Here is a 23206-nt window from a genome sequence, read left to right on the forward strand (position 1 = left end):
AGTGGTGGACCGTTTTAGTGAGATGACCCATTTTAAACCACTCCCAGGATTGCCATCGGCTGGAGAGCTGGCAGATCTGTTTGTCAAATATGTCTTCCGATTACAAGGGGCGCCGGAGGATATTGTTTCAGATAGAGGAGTCCAGTTTATCTCCCGGTTTTGGCGTTCTTTCTGCTCTCGGTTGGGGATTAGGCTGTCATTTTCATCTGGTTTTCACTGAGAGACCAACGGGCAGACAGAGAGAACAAACCAGACTCTGGAACAATATCTCTGGTGTTTCGTGTCAGACTGCAAGGAGGAATGGGCAGCTCACCTCCCCTTATAACAACTCCGAACATGCCTCTACCAAGATGTCTCTGTTCAGGTGCGTGGGGGGCAGGAATCCAAGACTCTCCTCTCTGGTAGGGGCCTCCACTGACTCACCGGTGGCGGACCAATGGTTCCAGGATAGGCAACCCATTTGGTTGTTGGCGTGGCGGAATCTTCATAGTGTGGTGGGGGAACAGAAAAGATTTGCTGATCGTCATTGCACTGCGGAGCAAGAGTTTAATGTAAGAGATCCAGTGTGGGTCTCCACCTGGAACATTACCTTGCGCCAACCGTCTGCCAAAGTGGGGTCTAGATTCACTGGTCCATATCCGGTGACACAGAAGATCAATCAGGTGACTTACAAGGTTGCTCTTCCTCCATCGATTCGAGGAGTGAACACCTTTCATGTTTTACTGCTCAAATCGGCAGTCGAGTCAGCTCTCTTCATTCAAACTCCATCTCCGATGGAGGTTCAAGGGGAGCCTGAATTTGAGGTTAATATAATTTGGAGCCCCGATTTGTCCAGAGGTCCCTCCAGTATTTAGTGGACTGGAAAGGATTTGGTCCAGAGGAAAGATGTTGGGTACCTGCCTGCCGGATGAATTAGTGGCAGCTGAGGGAAAGCCCGTTTGGAGTCTTCTGAGCCGCCTCCTCGAGCCCATTGGAGTAGCGGGACCCCATTGGAGTAGCGGGACAGGTCACACATGTGCCTGAGCAAGCTTCGGTTCTGACTCCTTTGCGGGCGGACGCGGTTCCAGCATCCGTGCTGACGCGATCGCGTATCCATGCTGGGCCGCTTGAGCGTCCGCGTGCACACTTGAGAGGAGGTTTGCAAAGGGTTACTTGGCCGAACGTACGTGTATCTTATTCGCTACGCCGGCCGTTGACAGGGAATATACCTGTACATAAACTCTAGTAGATTAGAGGGCAGGCATGGGTTAAGTGATCAATGACCATCACAAGTGTCAGGGATTAGGATAATCATATGGTCTATGAGGAATAGACACCTGGCACTCTGTGATTGGCTAGCAGGTGTTTAAGAGGTGATCTCCCTGGCTGGTCAGTGCCCACTGTTGTTTTGACAACCCGGGTGTATGTTGCTGTTCACATTCTTCCAGACTACCTGTGCATGACCTCTGACTTCCTCAATCCATCTCTAGAGACTGCCTGTGGGAAACTTCTATGCGGAGCAGTTTGTCTCGTGTTGGACCTCGGATCAGACCCTGGAAATGTCTCGTCCCTAGGTACTACGTTACACGGACTATTTTTGTGCATATGAACTTTGGCCTGATCTGGCTGCCCCTTGTGAGTTTTCCTGCACAAGTTATTATTTGGATTGATTACCTGCATATGATTTCTGGTCTGGACTGTACTGCCGTCATTTAATAAATACACCATTGTTTAAACTCTGTCTGGTTGTTTGTTGTTCTGCACTTTTACATTGACTATATCCAATGATACTTCGATCAACTAGTGCTTGCATCGAGTAATATGGAATTCAGATATCATTATTAAAAACTATATACAAGCACAAACAATCAATTAATTTCAATATATCATTGGAGATGATTCATACTTTTCATTTATAGAGTGATTCATTTATTAATTCATGCATATAAAACAGCGCCACTATTGGACATTTTGTATAATTATTTTTTTTATCAATAGTTTTTTCCTTTATCAATTATTCTTCAATAATATCCAACACCTATGAATTCTCAATTATATTGATATTTTATTCATTTTCCTTTTTTATTCTTTATTTTGTGTATATATAAAATTAGTATGCTATGTACTGTATATATGAAATAATCATGATGTCACCAAGTACCGTATTTTTCGCCTTATAAGACGCACCCGCCCATAAGACGCACCTAGGTTTTTAAGGAGGAAAAAATAAAATAAAAAAATTTGAACCAAAAGGTGTGCCTAATGGTGTTATGTGGGATCTGGGGATGGCACTGTTATGGGGGGTCGGTGGATGGCATTGTTATGGGGGTCTGTGGATGGCACGGTTATGGGGATCTGTGGATGGTACTGTTATAGGGGTCTGTGGATGGCACTGTTATGGGGGTCCGTGGATGGCACGGTTATGGGGGTCCGTGGATGGCACGGTTATGGGGATCTGTGGATGGCACGGTTATGGGGATCTGTGGATGGCACGGTTATGGGGATCTGTGGATGGCACGGTTATGGGGATCTGTGGATGGCACGGTTATGGGGATCTGTGGATGGCACGGTTATGGGGATCTGTGGATGGCACGGTTATGGGGATCTGTGGATGGCACGGTTATGGGGATCTGTGGATGGCACGGTTATGGGGGGCACTGTGGATGGCACGGTTATGGGGGGCACTGTGGATGGCACTGTTATTGGGGACTGTGGATGGCACTGTTATGGGGGATCTGTTGATGACACATAAATAGCATTTTACGCTATGTGTCCACAGACCCCCATAACAGTGCCATCCATAGAATGACCCCCAATAGGGATGAGGGGCCGGCATCCAGCTCTGTAATTACAGCGGGCCTGGTGCAGTCACTGTATTCTGCTACACCGGGCCCGCTCACTGTAGGAATCCTAACTGCAGGCAATGCTAACAGTCTTTTATGCAGCCTGTACTTACGATACTAACTTTCCGGCAGGCAGCGGGCAGGAGGCTGAACTGGTGGGCGGGCGCTTACAACGTAACTCACTATGTCACGCGCCGGCTCTCCCTTCTTCATTTATAAAGTGGGCGGAGCCGGCGCGTGACATAGTGAGTTACGTTGTAAGCGCCCGCCCACCAGTTCAGCCTCCTGCCCGCTGCCTGCCGGAAAGTTAGTATCGTAAGTACAGGCTGGATAAAAGACTGTTAGCATTGCCTGCAGTTAGGATTCCTACAGGGAGCGGGCCCGGTGTAGCAGAATACAGTGACTGCACCGGGCCCGCTGTAGTTACAGAGCTGGATGCCGGCCCCTCCTCCCTCATCCATGCCTACTAATACACCCGCCACCGCGCTGCGCAGCATGCGGTCGGCGGTATACAAAGTCAAGTATTCGCCACATAAGACGCACTGCCTTTCCCCCCACAATTTTTTGGGGGAAAAAGTGCGTCTTATAGGGCGAAAAATACGGTAAAATGTATTTATAATCATGATGTATTAGAGGTATATTTAGGATTAATTCAGCCTATTAGGTTTTTAAAAAAAAACTTTTTTTACTGTTTTACTATTTTTATTTATTCCTTTTTAATTAAAGGTTTGTTGTTGAATATGCGTTTGTCTCCAGGCTGAACCAGAAAGTAGAGTGCCCTCCAAACTATCAATCTGTATTTTTGAAACAAATCTGCATCCCAAAATGGCTAAACTATTTTAATATAAATGTATGTACAGTTGAGTTCAAAATAATAGCAGTCAGACATCACTAACCTTATCAATCACTGTTTTGGTAGAAATGATATTTCTACATGGCAAATAATTTACTAGCAGGTGTAGTAGAGTAATAGAAACCCAACAGACCCAACAGTCATGACATGCATGCTGCTGATTCTCTGTAATTCAATCACTTATTGAAAGGGGCATGTTCAAAATAATAGCAGTGTGGAGTTCAATGCATGAGGTCATTCATTCTTTGAAAAACATGTTAAGAAAGAAAAGGCAGCAAATGTTGTACATGCTGGTTACAGTGCATTTCTCTCTGAAATTCTGAGGAAAATGGGTCGTTCCAGACATTATTCAGAGAACAGCGTACCTTGAATAAAAAGTTGATTGGAGAGGGGAAAGAAGTGCAGAAAATGATAGGATGCTCAGCTAAAATGATCGCAAATGATTTAAAATGGCAACCAAAACCTGAAAGACGTGGACGAAAGCAACAAACTACCATTCGAATGGATATAAGAATAGCCAAAATGGCAAGGACTCAGCCAACAATCAGCTCCAGGAAGATCAAATAAGGTCTAAAGTTACCTGTGAGTCCTGTTACAATTAGAGGATGCCTATGTGAAGCCAAGCTATCTGCAGGAATCCCTCGCAAAGTCCCACTGTTGAAAAAAGGCATGTGCTGAAGAGGTTACAATTTGCCAAAGAGCACATTGACTGGCCTAAAGAGACGTTTTGTGGACTGATGAAAGTAAGATTGTTCTTTTTGGGTCTAGTGGCTGGAGACAGTTTGTCAGATGACCCCAAAACACTGAATTCAAGCCACAGTACACTGTGAAGACAGTGAAGCATGGTGGCGCAAGCATCATGATATGGGTATGTTTCTCATACTACAGTGTTGGGCCCATTTATCGCATACCAGGGATCATGGATCAGTTTGAATACATCAGAATACTTGAAGAGGTCATGCTGCCTTATGATCAAGAGGAAATGCCCTTGAAATGGGTGTTCCAACAAGACAACAACCCCAAACAAACCAGTAAACGTGCAACATCTTGGTTCGAGACCAACAAGATTGACGTTATGGGGTGGTCAGCCCAATCCCTGGATCTTAATCCAATAGAAAACGTGTGGGGTGACATAAAAATGCAGTTTCTGAGGCAAAACCAAGAAATAGAGAAGAACTGTGGAATGTAGTCCAATCATCCTGGGCTGGAATACCTGTTCACAGGTGCCAGAAGTTGGTTGACTCCATGCAACACAGATGTACAGCAGTTCTCAGAAACAGTGGTTATACAACTGAATATTAGTTAAGTGATTCAAAGGAAAGCAAAATCTTCAAACATTTTTCAGTTTATATAGTGAATGTTTGAGTTTATAAAGAAGAATACAAACACTGCTATTTTTTTGAACAGTCTAATATTCACTTTTCTTCAATTTTTTTAGAGGAACAACACAAATTTGATATATTTTTCTTCATGTTTTGATTTGGAATAGAATGTGTAGTGTTCCCAATGCATTTGTGTGTATGGTAATAAAAGTTATTAGAAGGATTTTGAGCTTTATTCCCTTTTTTAAACACCCTGCTATTATTTTGAACACAACTGTATCTCATACGGTGAACACCAGTAATGGAAAAAAACATTGAAATGGTCAATTTGCTGTTTTTTCATTGCGTTACCTCCTCTAAAAAATGGAATAAAAAGTGATCAAAAAGGCTTTCACAATCCAAAATGGTAACATTTAAAATTACAGATCTCCTCACAAAAATTGAGCACTATCCTCCCCCCACAGCTTCATAAACTTCATAGACGTAAATATAAATAAAGTTACAGAATATGGTAATACAAATCTTGTTTTTTTCAAAGTTTTTATTTTTTATAAGTAATAAAGCACAAAAAAAGACTATACAAATGTGGTATCGCTGTAATTGTACTGAATGAAAGGAACAGGTCAGTTTTATTGAATAATGAAGCCTGTAAAAAACTATAAATCAGTAAAACTATGTTGAAAGTTTTTTCCCACTTTCACACCATTTGGAATTTTGTTTTCCAGCCTTTTACTATATCATATGCAATGTTATATGGTGCCATAAGAAATTGCCACTCGTTCTGCAGAAAACAAGCCTTCATACATCTATATGCAGTGAAAAATAAAAAAGTTAGGGCCTGGGAAGGCAGAGATAAAAAAATGCAAAAATAAAAAAAAATACCAGTGAAAAATAAAAAAGTTAGGCTCCGGGAAGGCAGGGAGGAAAAAAATAAAAAATTCCAGAGTCGTGAAGGGGTTAAAGGAGTTGTCCCATCTTGAACATTGGGGGCATATTGTTATGATATGCCCCCAATGTCTGATGGATGCCCTCCGTCCCTTTGCAGGCTCCCTTCTAAGGATAGGCGCAGAGCTAAGGATAGGTGGGACCCACAACTATCAGACATTAGGTGCATATCCTATCAATATATCTCCAATGTCCAAGATGGGACAACCCTTTTTAGTGTATATGTCTGATGGGAAACAAAGCTATTTCTTTAAAAACCTAAAAATAAGACTAAACAGACTAAAAATTAGATGCAGATTTTCAATAGCTTTACAAAGTGCATTCCCACAACTCTTTGTAACTAAAACTATACTTGTATTATAATCCATTTTATGAATTTATTACATGTGTTTTATTTATTTAATGGATAAAATGTTTATACTTCAATTATTTTGAATTTTCTTTTTTGCACCAACAGAATGGAAAAGGTCCACAACACGGCTGCAGCCAAGGCTTCCATGCATTGTTTAAGCCATACAGCTGCAGGGGTACTGCTTGTAGAGTTGCATTATGGCGTTCCACAGCCCTCTGTATGGTTTGCAGCACCTCTTTGTATAGTCCTGAATCATTAGAGAGAGGATTCTTCTCTGAAGGATCACTGGAGAGATTATAAAGCAGTGGCGAAACATGATAGATCACATTTTCACCACTACAGGCGCACGCCTTAGATTGATAACATGCCCCGGCTCCTTCTGGACTGAACTTTGGAGAAATATAATGAACCTTCCAAACAGTGTCACCTGATAACACAAATATCGTATTATTACATTTATGCCTATAAACAGCAGACAGATCTTGAAGTCTGTGAGTAACTGGAAATGATGTATCTTTTCATTATTCAAATCTGATAGGTAGCACTAGAATCCTGTTTAAAACCTCCATCTTTGGGGTCTCTTTCATGACTATATTAGATAAATCAATAATCAGCATTTCCCCCCAAAAACACCATCATTAACTAGCATCATTTGAATTCATAAATCCAATAGCAAAACTAGGGACAACTTTACATTAAATGTCTTTTATCCACATCCGTTAAATTTGTATGGGATTTATGTAAATTGGAACCTGTGTTTGACCCAACCCTAACATAAGCTTGTTTGTTGGCTGATCAGATAAGTTACCATATGTAAGCATAAAAATGGCCACTGGTCGTCTGCACCGTGTAAACAGACAAAGTGTATGGGGGATGAATGATAGTAGTAATGATCGTTTGACCCCATATGGTTTTGTTTGGTCCGTGTAAAGGCTGTTTAAACAAGTGCTGATTTAAAGGGCTCTCATTATGGTTCAGCATCAGGTCCTCTAAAAGGACCCTTGGCTCCTTGTCACAATGCAGATTTAGTATAGGAAAAATCTGGGCAAAAGAAAGAGAACCATTCTATTTTTTCCCCCCAACAAACCAAAGTACATCCCTCAACCTTTAGTCTCTATAGCATCTATGATGTGTTCTTAAAGGGAATGTGTCACCAGAAAATGATCCTTTGTTTAAATCACTTTTTTTGTGTTAAATATCACAAATATTCTAAAATATATACAGTATATATTTAACATAAAAATGTGATTTAAACAATGGGTTATTTTTTGGTAACACAGTCCCATTAAAAACACCTTATAGCTGATATAGAGACTAAAAGTTAAAGGGGTGCATTTAGGTTGTAGGAAAAAAAATCCTGATAGTGGCTTTCTGTTGCCTAGCTCTTTATTCACTTCCTGATAACATATTAATTTTAAACTGCAGGGACTTGGAAGTCCTCAGTAATTGCCCTACTAGAGCTGCCAGGAGAACACTCAAACAATCAAAGCAAATGTGAATGCTCAGACAATCAAAATGCCCATATGGACATCCTGAGTCCATGTCACAGAGAATAGGCTGCCATTAATGGGATTTCCCAATGTTACAATTTTGAGCATAAAGTAGACACATAACATTGCTGATGTTAGCACTGTGCACTTTATTGAACTGTTCCATGCACAACAGGACACCCAACTGTGGCTCTGCACAACTACAGCTGGCCCCTTTAACTTGTGCCACTTTGAAGGACAAAAAACAAATAAAACTAGAATCAACAGAAGGCAGCAGAACTGGAACCCTAAAGCTTCATGGTGCACAATTTACATGACTTGATGAAAAGTCAGAAAAATTATGGAAATTAAGGCAGTTTTCATATTTTTCTACAGTTGTACTCCAGAGCTGTGTTCTCTCATTCTCAAGATCAGTTGGGGGTCCCAGAGGTAGACATGGGGGTAATGTGGCACAGCAGGTACTACTTTGGAAGAACTAAAAGCTATGTGAAGTATGTTTTGTGTTTTAAAGATACAAAACATAATTTTCTGTACTTACTGCTGGTCTGTTGCCATCGAACTGCGTGCAGGTAATCATCACAGTAGTGAAACATAAATTCATGATCAGAGGTAGGTACAAGTCCTTGCAGAAGTGGCATGATATCTTTGCCATCAATTACTCTGAAACCATAGATAATATATTGTCAATACATGTATTAGAATCATAGGAGAATGGCGGCAGAAAAAGATCATATGGTTCATGTAGTCTAAAGCTGCCCATACACAATCAATAACAGTTATTTCTCCCGGATTTCCTATATACATAGAAAGGGAAAGGGGTGACCCTGGGGGCGTCAGAGAAAGGGGGACAGAAAAGTCCGGGGGGGGGGGGGTAGTGCTCCCGCAGTATACCCAAACTGACACCCCTAAAAGAATGACTCGGCTAAAGCTCCCGAGCACAAATCAGAATAAAGAAAGAATAGTGCTCAAAAAGCCAAAGTAATGAATATTATAAATACTTTATTATATCATGAAAGGACATCAAAAAATTACATACAAAAAGATGCAGTGGAACAGGGAAACAAAAAGGAACAGGGAAAGGAACAAACGGCGCCACCCTGGGTGGGAAACTCCGGTCATAAGTCGTAGTGGGTGTAATCAGCGGGATGAATACATGATGGTAAAGGAAAATAGTAATAGCATAATAGCACCGCGGATACACAGTAAATATAATGGCAGAGGTGAGTCCCAAATGTAAGGAAAAGAGAATGAAAAGCCCATACAAAAGGGAGCGAGAACATCCGGCTTGCAAGTCAAAACCTAGCAGCAGAATAATAATCCATGTGGAACAAATCCGGAGTATAAATGAATAGATGGAACTCACCAAGAAATCAGACCAAGAGGAGACCAACCAGGATGGCGCTACCCCAACGCGCGTTTCGGCGTGCCTTCGTCAGGGGGTAACGCCATCACTGCGGATCAAACATTTTAAAATCTGTACAGACCAATCACACACCAGCACTTACTCGTCCCCAGGTGTGTATGTCTCCAGGCACGCGATCACTCCGGAACCAACCACATCCGGACACCCCGGGCCCGGCGTCAGATCAAAGAACCCGCCCCCCACGTGACAAAGCACATGATCGGGCGGGGATGATACGTAGACGCGCAGGCTCGGGGCGCCGGAGGAGGCGCCAGATGACGCACGCACGCATCACACTAGGGGAGGAGCGACAGACAACCGTCTGTTGGAATCAATGCCAAAGACTCCGGACACTCTTATACACAAGAACAAGGGAGAGGGGGGGGGGGGGGGGAAGGGGAGGAAAAAATGGGGAAGGGAATACAAAGCACTGTTAATGGAAAAAACCTATATAGTGACTACAAAAGTGAGTATAGTAACTCAAATATATGGAGTAGCATACAGTAGCATACCCAATATGATAATTAAAATCCGTTGATATGCGCATATATATAAAGAAATACACCATGATTAGTAGATACAAGTAACAACAATTATAATACATAAAGTACAAGTGCATATGTGTGCACACAGTGCACAAAATAATATATATATGTCGAATAAAATTATTATGCATGACAATAAAATCCCGTATATATAATGTGCAACAAGAAATGCACGATAAATTATAAATATACAGTGATTAAAGATAATATTGATGAGAGATTGATAGATAGAAAAAATAGTAATACTACTAGAGGATAATGAATATGAAGTTGAGACTGTACACATAAGTACATGAATATAAATCCATATGTAAAACGACTAAGGATGGTGGAAATTGCAAACAAAAAAAGTGATGACATGATCCATGGGTGAATTAAAGAACCCGGAAAAGAAAAGGGATCAATTGTAATGAATGCAGGAGAGAACCTGCATGTATATAAAGTGCTGAGTGCTAATAAACTCCACTGTTGTGAATGAAGAAAACACCAGGTGAATTAATCAACCTGGGAAAGTGTGTGCCTAGAAATATGTGACAAAGTAATGAATATTATAAATACTTTATTATATCATGAAAGGACATCAAAAAATTACATACAAAAAGATGCAGTGGAACAGGGAAACAAAAAGGAACAGGGAAAGGAACAAACGGCGCCACCCTGGGTGGGAAACTCCGGTCATAAGTCGTAGTGGGTGTAATCAGCGGGATGAATACATGATGGTAAAGGAAAATAGTAATAGCATAATAGCACCGCGGATACACAGTAAATATAATGGCAGAGGTGAGTCCCAAATGTAAGGAAAAGAGAATGAAAAGCCCATACAAAAGGGAGCGAGAACATCCGGCTTGCAAGTCAAAACCTAGCAGCAGAATAATAATCCATGTGGAACAAATCCGGAGTATAAATGAATAGATGGAACTCACCAAGAAATCAGACCAAGAGGAGACCAACCAGGATGGCGCTACCCCAACGCGCGTTTCGGCGTGCCTTCGTCAGGGGGTAACGCCATCACTGCGGATCAAACATTTTAAAATCTGTACAGACCAATCACACACCAGCACTTACTCGTCCCCAGGTGTGTATGTCTCCAGGCGCGCGATCACTCCGGAACCAACCACATCCGGACACCCCGGGCCCGGCGTCAGATCAAAGAACCCGCCCCCCACGTGACAAAGCACATGATCGGGCGGGGATGATACGTAGACGCGCAGGCTCGGGGCGCCGGAGGAGGCGCCAGATGACGCACGCACGCATCACACTAGGGGAGGAGCGACAGACAACCGTCTGTTGGAATCAATGCCAAAGACTCCGGACACTCTTATACACAAGAACAAGGGAGAGGGGGGGGGGGGGGGGGGGGAAGGGGAGGAAAAAATGGGGAAGGGAATACAAAGCACTGTTAATGGAAAAAACCTATATAGTGACTACAAAAGTGAGTATAGTAACTCAAATATATGGAGTAGCATACAGTAGCATACCCAATATGATAATTAAAATCCGTTGATATGCGCATATATATAAAGAAATACACCATGATTAGTAGATACAAGTAACAACAATTATAATACATAAAGTACAAGTGCATATGTGTGCACACAGTGCACAAAATAATATATATATGTCGAATAAAATTATTATGCATGACAATAAAATCCCGTATATATAATGTGCAACAAGAAATGCACGATAAATTATAAATATACAGTGATTAAAGATAATATTGATGAGAGATTGATAGATAGAAAAAATAGTAATACTACTAGAGGATAATGAATATGAAGTTGAGACTGTACACATAAGTACATGAATATAAATCCATATGTAAAACGACTAAGGATGGTGGAAATTGCAAACAAAAAAAAGTGATGACATGATCCATGGGTGAATTAAAGAACCCGGAAAAGAAAAGGGATCAATTGTAATGAATGCAGGAGAGAACCTGCATGTATATAAAGTGCTGAGTGCTAATAAACTCCACTGTTGTGAATGAAGAAAACACCAGGTGAATTAATCAACCTGGGAAAGTGTGTGCCTAGAAATATGTGACAAAGAAATATGTGCAGAGAAAAGAAGAAAAGGGGAAAGAAGGGAAGGGAGGAAGGGAATTGGAAGAGGAGGGGGGGGGGGGAAGGGAAAGGGAAAGGGGAAAGGAGGAAGGAAGAAAAACTTTAATACGTCAAAATATTAATACAAATATCCCCTTTCCCTTTCCTTCCCTTTCCCCCCCCCCTCCTCTTCCAATTCCCTTCCTCCCTTCCCTTCTTTCCCCTTTTCTTCTTTTCTCTGCACATATTTCTTTGTCACATATTTCTAGGCACACACTTTCCCAGGTTGATTAATTCACCTGGTGTTTTCTTCATTCACAACAGTGGAGTTTATTAGCACTCAGCACTTTATATACATGCAGGTTCTCTCCTGCATTCATTACAATTGATCCCTTTTCTTTTCCGGGTTCTTTAATTCACCCATGGATCATGTCATCACTTTTTTTGTTTGCAATTTCCACCATCCTTAGTCGTTTTACATATGGATTTATATTCATGTACTTATGTGTACAGTCTCAACTTCATATTCATTATCCTCTAGTAGTATTACTATTTTTTCTATCTATCAATCTCTCATCAATATTATCTTTAATCACTGTATATTTATAATTTATCGTGCATTTCTTGTTGCACATTATATATACAGGATTTTATTGTCATGCATAATAATTTTATTCGACATATATATATTATTTTGTGCACTGTGTGCACACATATGCACTTGTACTTTATGTATTATAATTGTTGTTACTTGTATCTACTAATCATGGTGTATTTCTTTATATATATGCGCATATCAACGGATTTTACCTATCATATTGGGTATGCTACTGTATGCTACTCCATATATTTGAGTTACTATACTCACTTTTGTAGTCACTATATAGGTTTTTTACATTAACAGTGCTTTGTATTCCCTTCCCCATTTTTTCCTCCCCTTTCCCCCCCCCCCCTCTCCCTTGTTCTTGTGTATAAGAGTGTCCGGAGTCTTTGGCATTGATTCCAACAGACGGTTGTCTGTCGCTCCTCCCCTAGTGTGATGCGTGCGCGCGTCATCTGGCGCCTCCTCCGGCGCCCCGAGCCTGCGCGTCTACGTATCATCCCCGCCCGATCATGTGCTTTGTCACGTGGGGGGCGGGTTCTTTGATCTGACGCCGGGCCCGGGGTGTCCGGATGTGGTTGGTTCCGGAGTGATCGCGCGCCTGGAGACATACACACCTGGGGACGAGTAAGTGCTGGTGTGTGATTGGTCTGTACAGATTTTAAAATGTTTGATCCGCAGTGATGGCGTTACCCCCTGACGAAGGCACGCCGAAACGCGCGTTGGGGTAGCGCCATCCTGGTTGGTCTCCTCTTGGTCTGATTTCTTGGTGAGTTCCATCTATTCATTTACACTCCGGATTTGTTCCACATGGATTATTATTCTGCTGCTAGGTTTTGACTTGCAAGCCGGATGTTCTCGCTCCCTTTTGTATGGGCTTTTCATTCTCTTTTCCTTACATTTGGGACTCACCTCTGCCATTATATTTACTGTGTATCCGCGGTGCTATTATGCTATTACTATTTTCCTTTACCATCATGTATTCATCCCGCTGATTACACCCACTACGACTTATGACCGGAGTTTCCCACCCAGGGTGGCGCCGTTTGTTCCTTTCCCTGTTCCTTTTTGTTTCCCTGTTCCACTGCATCTTTTTGTATGTAATTTTTTGATGTCCTTTCATGATATAATAAAGTATTTATAATATTCATTACTTTGGCTTTTTGAGCTCCATTCCTATATACATAGTACACCTTCAAGGGGTTATCCAACCCCTAAAATGCCTCCCAAAAATGCCCGGGTCCCTCACACATATCGCCTCTTCTGGTGGCAATTTATCTCCAGGGAGAACAAAAAGATCAGGCGAGTGTTTCCCACACACATTAGTGTGTTTGCCAAACCCACTGTTTTGGTAGGTTTGACCAACTAAAGACTAATGTGAATGGCCAGCTTAATTAGGTTTTAAATAACCCCCCAGCCCCAGAGCAGGACCTGTCAGGGGAAGCATACTTAACTGTTTCCTTTTCTCGGTTCCATCTTTGTGGATCCACCTCTGTCCTCACTGTGCTTCTGTCCCCGCCTATAAACTTTCAACATAGATTTGGGGGAGGGGGGTGTCACTTGTGCTTCTGCAGTCAATGACTGAACGCAGCGGTGACCTTTACCTGCAGTGATGTGCTGCTTGAGGACATGTCACTGTTGCAATGGCACATCTGACCCTCATTATGCTGAAAGTTTACATGTTGGGATGGATGCAAATAACCGAGCAGATAAGTATGCTTCCCTTCACAGGTCCTTGGGGAGAGGGTTATTTAAAACTTTAAATAATAGATGAAAGTAAACACTGCAAAGTGCTCTGAAGAGCCAGCTTTGAAGTGATACGCAATGTCGGGCTGCACACGCTGTCTAAGCCACTCCCCCTGGTAACGTTAGCGCATCCATATTTATGGATCGCTCATTATGTTTGTCCCCACAGCACATCCATGCTGGAGGAAGAGTGAGATTTATGGTTAGGTGTGTTTGATTATTGCAGGCTGATTGACTGCTCAGCCTGCCTGTCATAGGGGCAACTGGTGTTCTGGTCCAATTGGGCCAGAGTCCCTGGACCTATCAGTTCTGATCCAGGGACTTGGCGATCTATTTATTTTGGTTCTGACCCATTCCTGTATGACCACATTTTTGTGTTTTCTCGTCTCTCTGTGTGTGTTTGTTTGCACTATGCAGAACAGGATAATGTACGTCGACCAGTTGCAGACTTGCCACTTAGAGCTTGAACTGCAAGTAGGCAGGGATAACGGTCTGTATTCCAGTCAGGGGTCACTGTCTGTGTGTTTCCTGCTTACTGTACTGTCCAGAACTATGTTTCTTTATTCTCAGAATCAGTGGGGGTCCCAGACATGGTCACTGCGGGTAATGTGTCTTTGCAGGAACCACTATGGCAGAACCAAACAAAAGGTAGGTCAAATGTGCTATATGACGTACGTATCTATCCTATTAATACACCCCCGTAAATGGCTGTAGTTCAACGCAGAACAGCTAATAGGATGTACATATCTTTCCTATTATTACACCCCACAAATGGCTGTATCACACAGAACTTGCATCTAAATCAGAAGCAAGGTTTGCTGGAATTGGTGATGTATCATATACTGCAAGCAACCTAATAGTGCGAAATTTGCAGCAAGTTGTAATAGAATCGCTCCTATTACCCAGGCCGTACACTCTCCTATTGGATCCTGTACTCCTTTTATAGTGTAGATAATGCCTCCCTATCCTTTCCCTACACCTTCCTTAGTCTTTCCTAGCACTATCCCTAGCACCAGCTGAAGTCTCTCCCTGCACTAAGCACACTGGAAAATGGCAGAATCCAAAACGGCTGAGGCTATTTATAGGGCTGTGACATCACAGGGGCTGACTGGCTGCTGATTGGCTGCATGCATGGCATTGTGGGTGGTCCCTTGTTCCCAGAGTTCTTTGATCAATGTCTTAACACATGCTGCAGCCATTTCAGGAAAAAAATTTATTAGGTGCGAATCGAATTTTTCCTTAAATTTGGATCAAATTCCACAATGTCAACTTCGATTCGCTCAACTCTAACTACAATCTTACCTGTTCTGGACCCTATTACTGAATGCTTAATAATAAATTAATCCTTTGAGCATCAAAATACTGAGTGCCATGGATTCCACCTATTTTCCATGGTACAACTACTGCGTCCCCATGATCACAGCGACATAAATGTATGTTACTAAGAGCTAAGTATAAGCATTCTGAATCATATAGCATAAAACATCAAGTGGTTTAAATTCATTAATTAATAAGAACAAATAAATATCTAGGTTGAGTCACAGGTTCACAATCTCATTGTCCTTTGAATGCCTGTATCACAGGACCATGAAAGGTCAGTCTTAACAACAGGTGGAATAAACTTTAGGAAACCTGTCATGATGCGTATGTAGTTCTTTTTGTGAGCAGCATGGTGCAGAGCAGGAGGAGCTAAGCAGATGGGTATATAGACAGTTCATAGATAAAGATTTAGCTGTGTCTGTGTGTCTCGAAGATAAGGATTCAGCTGTGTCTGTGTGTCTCAAACATACAGAGTCAGCTGTGTGTGTGTGTGTCTCGGAACAGAGCTCACGTCAAACACACATTGCTGAGGTGTAGGAAAGTGGGACCAGACACACTTTGCTGTGGGGGAGGTGTGTCTTTAGAAGACACTTCAGATATATATGTATGAGATGAGCTCTGTTCCAAGACATACAGACACAGCTAAATCCTTATCTTCGATACACACAGACACAGCTGAATCGTTATGTTCAAGACAAGCACACACACAACTGAATCCTTATCTTCGAGACACACAGACGCAGCTGAATTCTTATCGCTAATCTGTATAAACTATACGTCCATCTGCTGATTTGTCACAGTGAACCTTGACTTCACAGTCACTAGATTACATTTTAATACCTGTCTTGTGGTGGTGTGCCTCCTCCAAGCTTAGCTATTGTCGTATAAATATCCATGAGACTTGTTGGTTTATCAACCACAGTATTTGCAGAAAGAACACCTGGCCAACGAAGGATTCCTGGCACTCGTATCCCACCTTCCAATCCTCCCATACCTTTACCACCTAGGGTGTGTACAGACAAGAGTAATATGTATTCACAGCTGGATAATTAGATGAGTGACATGTAATCATAAACACTTGAAAAGCATAGCATAGAGTAGAGGTGCCCACTTTTTTTGAACAAATGTATGAACAGATAAGCCAAAGACAAATTGTAAAATATATTATGTAGAGTTATAATATAATTTGTGCTATACATTTGGAAGAACAGGCCACAGACCATAGATGCCCCCATAAAGGTGACAAAAGGACTACTCTACACTAGTTCCTTGTCTCTTGGACCAATTCCCTTTCACTTGTTTGCCAAAAGTGATAAATTCTAAATATGTTAGGGTGTGATCATTGGGACCTCCACCAATTGTCAGTAACCACCTCCCACTCACATGTTTAGCCCCGTGGCAAAACCATAGAAGGATTCTGAATTAAGCAATAGTTGAGTAGACACCCTGCCACTTCATTCAAAGTCTAATGCACTGACATAAACAGTAAGGAGCTATAAATGGCTTCTAGGAATCGTCTTGAGGGTAGGGAGACAGGGGACCAGGGTCTGCTGTTCTGGAAGTCAATGGTTGTCCCACCAGTTGGACCTATACAACCATAACATTTATCACCCTTCCAAGAGATAGGTGACAAATATTTAAGGGTCAATTGCCCCCTTCAAAGATATGGTCTTATTGTGAACCTTAAGATAGACAATGTTCAATGTATATCAAAAATTATTGATTGGTTTTCCTTACCTCTATAAATTCCATTGCTACCCCTCAGTTGACTGCCTTCCATTCCTTCCAAGTATGCACCATGATCAGATGCGAAGTAAGTCAGTGTGTTGTTTATTAAACCTTCTTGATCAATCGACTCAAGAATTTGCCCTGCAATATGGATGAAAATAAAAATGCTAGTATGTCTATTATGTAATTAACACTTGTCTGCTCCTTCATTCAAAGTCATAATCACCAAAAGCTTAGGGCAAGGACCTCAAAGGTAGTATTTTCTGAAATACTGCCTATACCACGGGCCACACAAGAAAGGCAGCGGGAGATTAGGGAGATTAACAAGTGGCTCAAGAACTGGTGTAGGAAGGAGGGGTTTGGGTTTCTGGAGAACTGGGCCGATGTGTTGGGGAAGAAGTTGGCTAGAAGGTTGGAGGAGTGTTTAAACTAAGGACTTGGGGAGGGAAATTACATTATAGGATGGGAAGATAGTGCAGATAGAGACTGGGGGCAAGGTAGTGGGACTGGGGGAGGAATGGAAGGAGAGACTAGAACAGTTTAAAAGGAAAGGTGTAGGGTAAAAAATTATACATAAACCTCTCAATGTATGTATACTAATGCCAGAAGCCTGACTAATAAAACTAGGGAACTGGAATTAGTGATGTGTGATAAGGACTATGACCTAGTGCTAATAACTGAGACATGGCTAGATGATAGCTATGAATGGGCAGTTAATGTACAAGGTTACAGTCTGTTTAGAAAGGATCGTCAAAACCGGAGAGGGGGAGGGGTCTGCCTTTATGTAAAGTCCTGTCTAGAGCCCACACTCCGGGAATATATAAGTGAGGGACATGAACATGTGGAGTTACTGTGGGTAGAGATACATGGAGCTAAAAAATAATAAATTACTAATAGGAGTTTACTATAAACCACCTAATATACCAGAGTCCACAGAAAATCTACTACTAAATGAGATAGACAAGGCAACAAATCATAATGAGGAGGTTATTATGGGGGACTTCAACTACCCAGATATACTGTAGACTGGGAAACTGAAATTTGTATATCTCATAAAGGAAACAGGTTCTTAGCAATAACCAAAGACATATACCTCTCCCAACTGGTTCAGGATCCGACTAGAGGGACGGCCATACTGGACTTAGTATTAACCAATAGGCCTGACAGAACAACAGACGTGCAGGTTGGGGGACACCTGGGAAATAGTGACCATAAAGTAATAACCTTCCAATTATCATTCAAAAGAGCGTTTCTACAGGGAGGAACAAAAATAGCAAACTTCAAAAAAGCAAAATTTAGCCAATTAAGAGAGTCATAGGCCTAACTCACTGGGACAAAGTCCTCAAAAATAAAAAAAAAGCCACAAAATGTGATATCTTTAAAAGCATCCAAAAATCTTATTGTGAGAGGTACATACCGTATGGGAATAAAAGGTTAAGGAACAAAAATAAACCAATGTGGATAAACAGAACTGTAAAGAAAGCAATAAATGACAAAAAGAAAGCATATAAATCACTAAAACAGGAGTGTAGCACGGAAGCACGGAAAAACTATAAGGAAAAAAATAGAACATGTAAAAAACAAATAAAAGCGGCCAAACTAAAGACGGAGAGATTAATTGCCAAGAAGAGTAAAACTAACCCTAAAATGTTGTTCAATTATATAAATGTTAAAAAGTATAAATCTGAAGGTGTCAGCCCTTTAAAGAGTAATGAGGGGGGAGTCGCAGAAAGCGACGAGGAGAAAGCAAAACATTTTCTCCAGTGTACTCACTGAGGAAAATAAACTGTCAGATGAAATGCTGAATGTAAAAATAAATTCCCCATTAAAAGTGTCCTGTCTGACCCAGGAAGAAATACAACAGCGAAGTAAAAAGATTAAAATAGACAAATCGCCAGGACCGGATGGCATACACCCCCGTATCCTAAGGGAATTAAGTATTTTCATAGCCAGACCCTTATTTCTGATATTTCCAGACTCTATACTGACAGGGAATGTCCCACAGGATTGGCGCATAGCAAATGTGGTGCCAATATTCTAAAAGGGTCCAAAAACAGAGCCTCGTAACTATAGGCCGGTAAGTTTAACATCTGCTGTGGGTAAATTGTTTGACGGTTTTCTGAGAGATGCTATGTTAGAGCATCTCAACAGAAGTAAGCAAATAACGCCATATCAGCATGGCTTCATGAGGGATCGGTCATGCCAAACTAGATTAATCAGTTTCTATGAGGAGGTAAGTTCTATACTTGACAGCGGCGAATCAATGGATGTCGTATATCGGAACTTCTCCAAAGCATTTGACACTGTACCACATAAAAGGTTAGTATATAAAATGAGAATGCTCGGACTGGGAGAAAATGTCTGTATGTGGGTAAGTAACTGGCTCAATGATAGAAAACAAAGGGTAGTTATTAACGGTACACACTCAGATTAGGTCACTGTCACTAGTGGGGTACCTCAGGGGTCAGTATTGGGCCCTATTCTCTTCAATATATTTATTAATGATCTTGTAGAAGACTTGCATAGTAAAATATCAATTTTCGCAGATGACACTAAACTGTGTAAAGTAATTAACACTTAAGAGGACAGTATACTACTACAGAGGGATCTGGATAGATTGGAGGCTTGGGCAGATAAGTGGCAGATGAGGTTTAACACTGACAAATGTAAAGTTATGCACATGGGAAGGAATAGTGCAAGTCACCCGTACATACTAAATGGTAAAACACTCGGTAACACTGACATGGAAAAGGATCTAGGAATTTTAACAAACAGCAAACTAAGCTGCAAAAAACAGTGTCAGGCAGCTGCTGCCAAGGCCAATAAGATAATGGGTTGCATCAAAAGGGGCATAGATGCCCGTGATGAGAACATAGTCCTACCACTTTACAAATCATTTGGCAGACCACACATGGAGTACTGTGTACAGTTCTGGGCTCCTGTGAACAAGGCAGACATAGCAGAGCTGGAGAGGGTCCAGAGGAGGGCAACTAAAGTAAGAACTGGAATGGGGCAACTGCTGTACCCTGAAAGATTATCAAAATTAGGGTTATTCACTTTAGAAAAAAGACGACTGAGCGGAGATCTAATTACTATGTATAAATATATCAGGGGTCAGTACAGAGATCTATCCCATCATCTATTTATCCCCAGGACTGTAACTGTGACGATGCTAAAATAAGCCATTGCCAGTGTTAACAAGTTAGACCTCATTCACACGTCCATTGAACACGGTCCGTGAGATACCGGACTGGCATCCTGCTTAGTACAGGAGCGCATGGTGTCATTGGTTGCTATGACGCCGTGCGCTTTGTGCCGCCGCCACAATACAGTAATACACTCGTATGATCTATATGAGTGTACTACTGTACAGCGGCGGCGGCACGAAGCGCACAGCGTCATAGCAACCAATGACGCCATGCTCTCCTGCACTAAGCAGGATGCCAGTCCGGTATCTCACGGACCGTGTTCCACAGACATGTGAATGTGGCTTTAACACGACATGAGCTCTTAATAAAAGAACATAATAAAATAGGAACGAAAATAAAAGCAAGTTCACACTTATTTTGCAATATAATCCTCTTTTATATCAAGTGCACTCTTTACTTTATAAATACAAACTAATACTTTATGAAGATGAAAAATCACACCACATATTATTAGAAGGATTTAGAGTGTCTTACAGGAAAGCTCAAATAATAGGCCAAACAATCACACCTAGCAATTTAAAAACAAATGATTCCAAATCTCTCACATGGCTTTCCAATCTAGGATTTTATCCTTATGGGAATCATCCCTGCAAAACCTGCTCTTACGTTCACTCAACCAAAGAATTCCCACACTCCATAAAATAATAAAATACAAAATAAAAAGCTACATAAATTGCAACACAGAAGGCATCATATATATGATCATGTGCACACAATGCAATTTATCTTACATAGGCAGTACAACCAGAAAACTGAAGATGTGATTTCTTGAGCATCTGAATGATATCACCAACAAAAATAAAAATTGTAACATCTCTGGCGCATCTAAACATTTTTTGGAACAACATAAGGCCTCATGCACACGACCGTTTTTTTTTAAGGTCCGCAAAAACGGGGTCCGTAGGTCCGTGATCCGTGACCGTTTTTTCGTCCGTGGGTCTTCCTTGTTTTTTGGAGGATCCACGGACATGAAAAATGAAAAGTAAATCTAAGTCAAGTTTGCCATTAAAATGATAGGAAAAAGCGGACACGGATCACGGACGCGGATGACAATCTTGTGTGCATCTGTGTTTTTTCACGAACCCATTGACTTGAATGGGTCCGTGGCCCGTTGGCCGTGAAAAAAATAGGACAGGTCCTATTTTTTTCACGGCCAGGAAACACGGATCACGGATGCGGCTGCCAAACGGTGCATTTTCCGATTTTTCCACGGACCCATTGAAAGTCAATGGGTCCGCGAAAAAAAACTGAAAACGGCACAACGGCCACGGATGCACACAACGGTCGTGTGCATGAGGCCTTATAGTAACTCACCCTTATAAAATGAATTATCATACAGATATTTTATTACATTATTAATATATGATTGTTTCTCATTCCTGCATTATTGTACATCGTGTACAATGTATATTATTTACTCATATATATTTTTTTGTGCAAGTCAGTCTTCAGCCACAGGCATGTCCATCAAGAGTTCATATTATCTACATTTTACCCTACACCTGCACAGCAGGCGTTTCTTAACATTTTCGATTGATTTCATTCCCCCTTTTTTGCTTAAAAAGCAGTTACATGCCTGTATCGGAACACTTTATACTATGAATCAATGAAGAAGACCTGTCTTGTTTATACATTTTTTAAATGAAGATATAAAGAATCATTGACTCGCTGAATCCATTTGGACTTTTTAGCTGGACAGTTGAGAACCTGGCCGCTGTTGGTGCAGGAACCCACCCTCCGAGCCATGTGTGAAAGACTGGCCTGAGAACCATGGGAATGATCCCTGTTCCTCCTCCTCTTCCTCCTGTGCCACATCCTCATCCATCATTGCCTGAAGCGATGGACGATAAGGATGGAAGGAGGCATAGAAGCGGGAGAGTAACACTGACGGCGTTGTTCTGTCTTCATGCACGTTCACACAGTGTGCAGTCTGACATTCAGTATAAACCATTCCTGTTTTCCAAATAAGAGGACTGTTTTCTGTAGTCTAACCTGTTTATTGGTCAACAGGATTGTGAATTAGGCTCCTTTCACACCTGCGTTCAGGTGTCCGCTCGTGAGCTCCGTTTGAAGGGGCTCACAAGCGGCCCTGAACGCAGCCGTCTGGCCCTAATGCATCCGCCTGCCAGCGCTCAGCCTCCGCTCAGTGAGCGGACACCTGAACGCTGCAAGCAGCGTTCGGGTGTCCGCCTGGCCGTGCGGAGGCGAGCGGATCCGTTCCGACTTATAATGGAAGTCAATGGGGACGGATCCGCTTGAAGATGACACCATATGGCTCAATCTTCAAGCGGATCCGTCCCCCATTGACTTTCAATGTAAAGTCTGAACGGATCCGCTCAGGCTACTTTCTAAGTTATAATGCAGACGGATCCGTTCTGAACGGAGCCACCGTCTGCATTAATATGAGCGGATCCGTTCAGAACGGATCCGATCGAACGCTAGTGTGAAAGTAGCCTTAGTATGTATTCTGTAAGTAAAACATATAGAATAGCATGTGCAGTAATACATTGACAGAGAAAGCATATGTCCAAAATGACTGCCTATACATAGAACTGCATGTCTAGCTAACAGAAATAACTCCCTGAGTGAGTCTGATATCTAGTTAAACAACTCTGCATAACATAATGTCCCTAAAACCAGGTAGATCTCACTCACTAGATATACTTGCACAAAGATGGTGGAGTTTAAAGGGTACCTGTCACCTCCAACTAACATCCCAAGTCGGCAGCAGTACCTTAGAGTAGCCAGCAGCATGTTTGAATCAAGATAATTTAAGTGCAAGATAATGCACCAGGGGCGTAAAAACCCAAGAGCAGAATATACAAT

The 23206-nt window shown here is 41.7% G+C and overlaps 1 protein-coding gene across 1 annotated transcript in view; it reads right to left on the reverse strand.

Moving 5' to 3' along the window:
- The window catches only part of LOC122930555 (arylsulfatase H-like), a 466223-nt gene that overhangs the window by 236375 nt on the left and 206642 nt on the right, over window positions 1–23206 (reverse strand). Inside the window, exons 8-11 of the mRNA XM_044284039.1 lie at window positions 17181–17312; window positions 16284–16446; window positions 8323–8444; window positions 5530–6721 (exon numbers count right to left, since the gene is read on the reverse strand). Coding sequence (XP_044139974.1) covers window positions 6369–6721; window positions 8323–8444; window positions 16284–16446; window positions 17181–17312 — 770 coding nt within the window. The 3' untranslated portion in view covers window positions 5530–6368. Of the gene's footprint in view, window positions 6722–8322; window positions 8445–16283; window positions 16447–17180; window positions 17313–23206 lie in introns of the transcript that reaches the window.

The sequence above is a fragment of the Bufo gargarizans genome, chromosome 3, assembly GCF_014858855.1.
Source record: "Bufo gargarizans isolate SCDJY-AF-19 chromosome 3, ASM1485885v1, whole genome shotgun sequence".
Taxonomy (NCBI): Eukaryota; Metazoa; Chordata; class Amphibia; order Anura; family Bufonidae; genus Bufo; species Bufo gargarizans.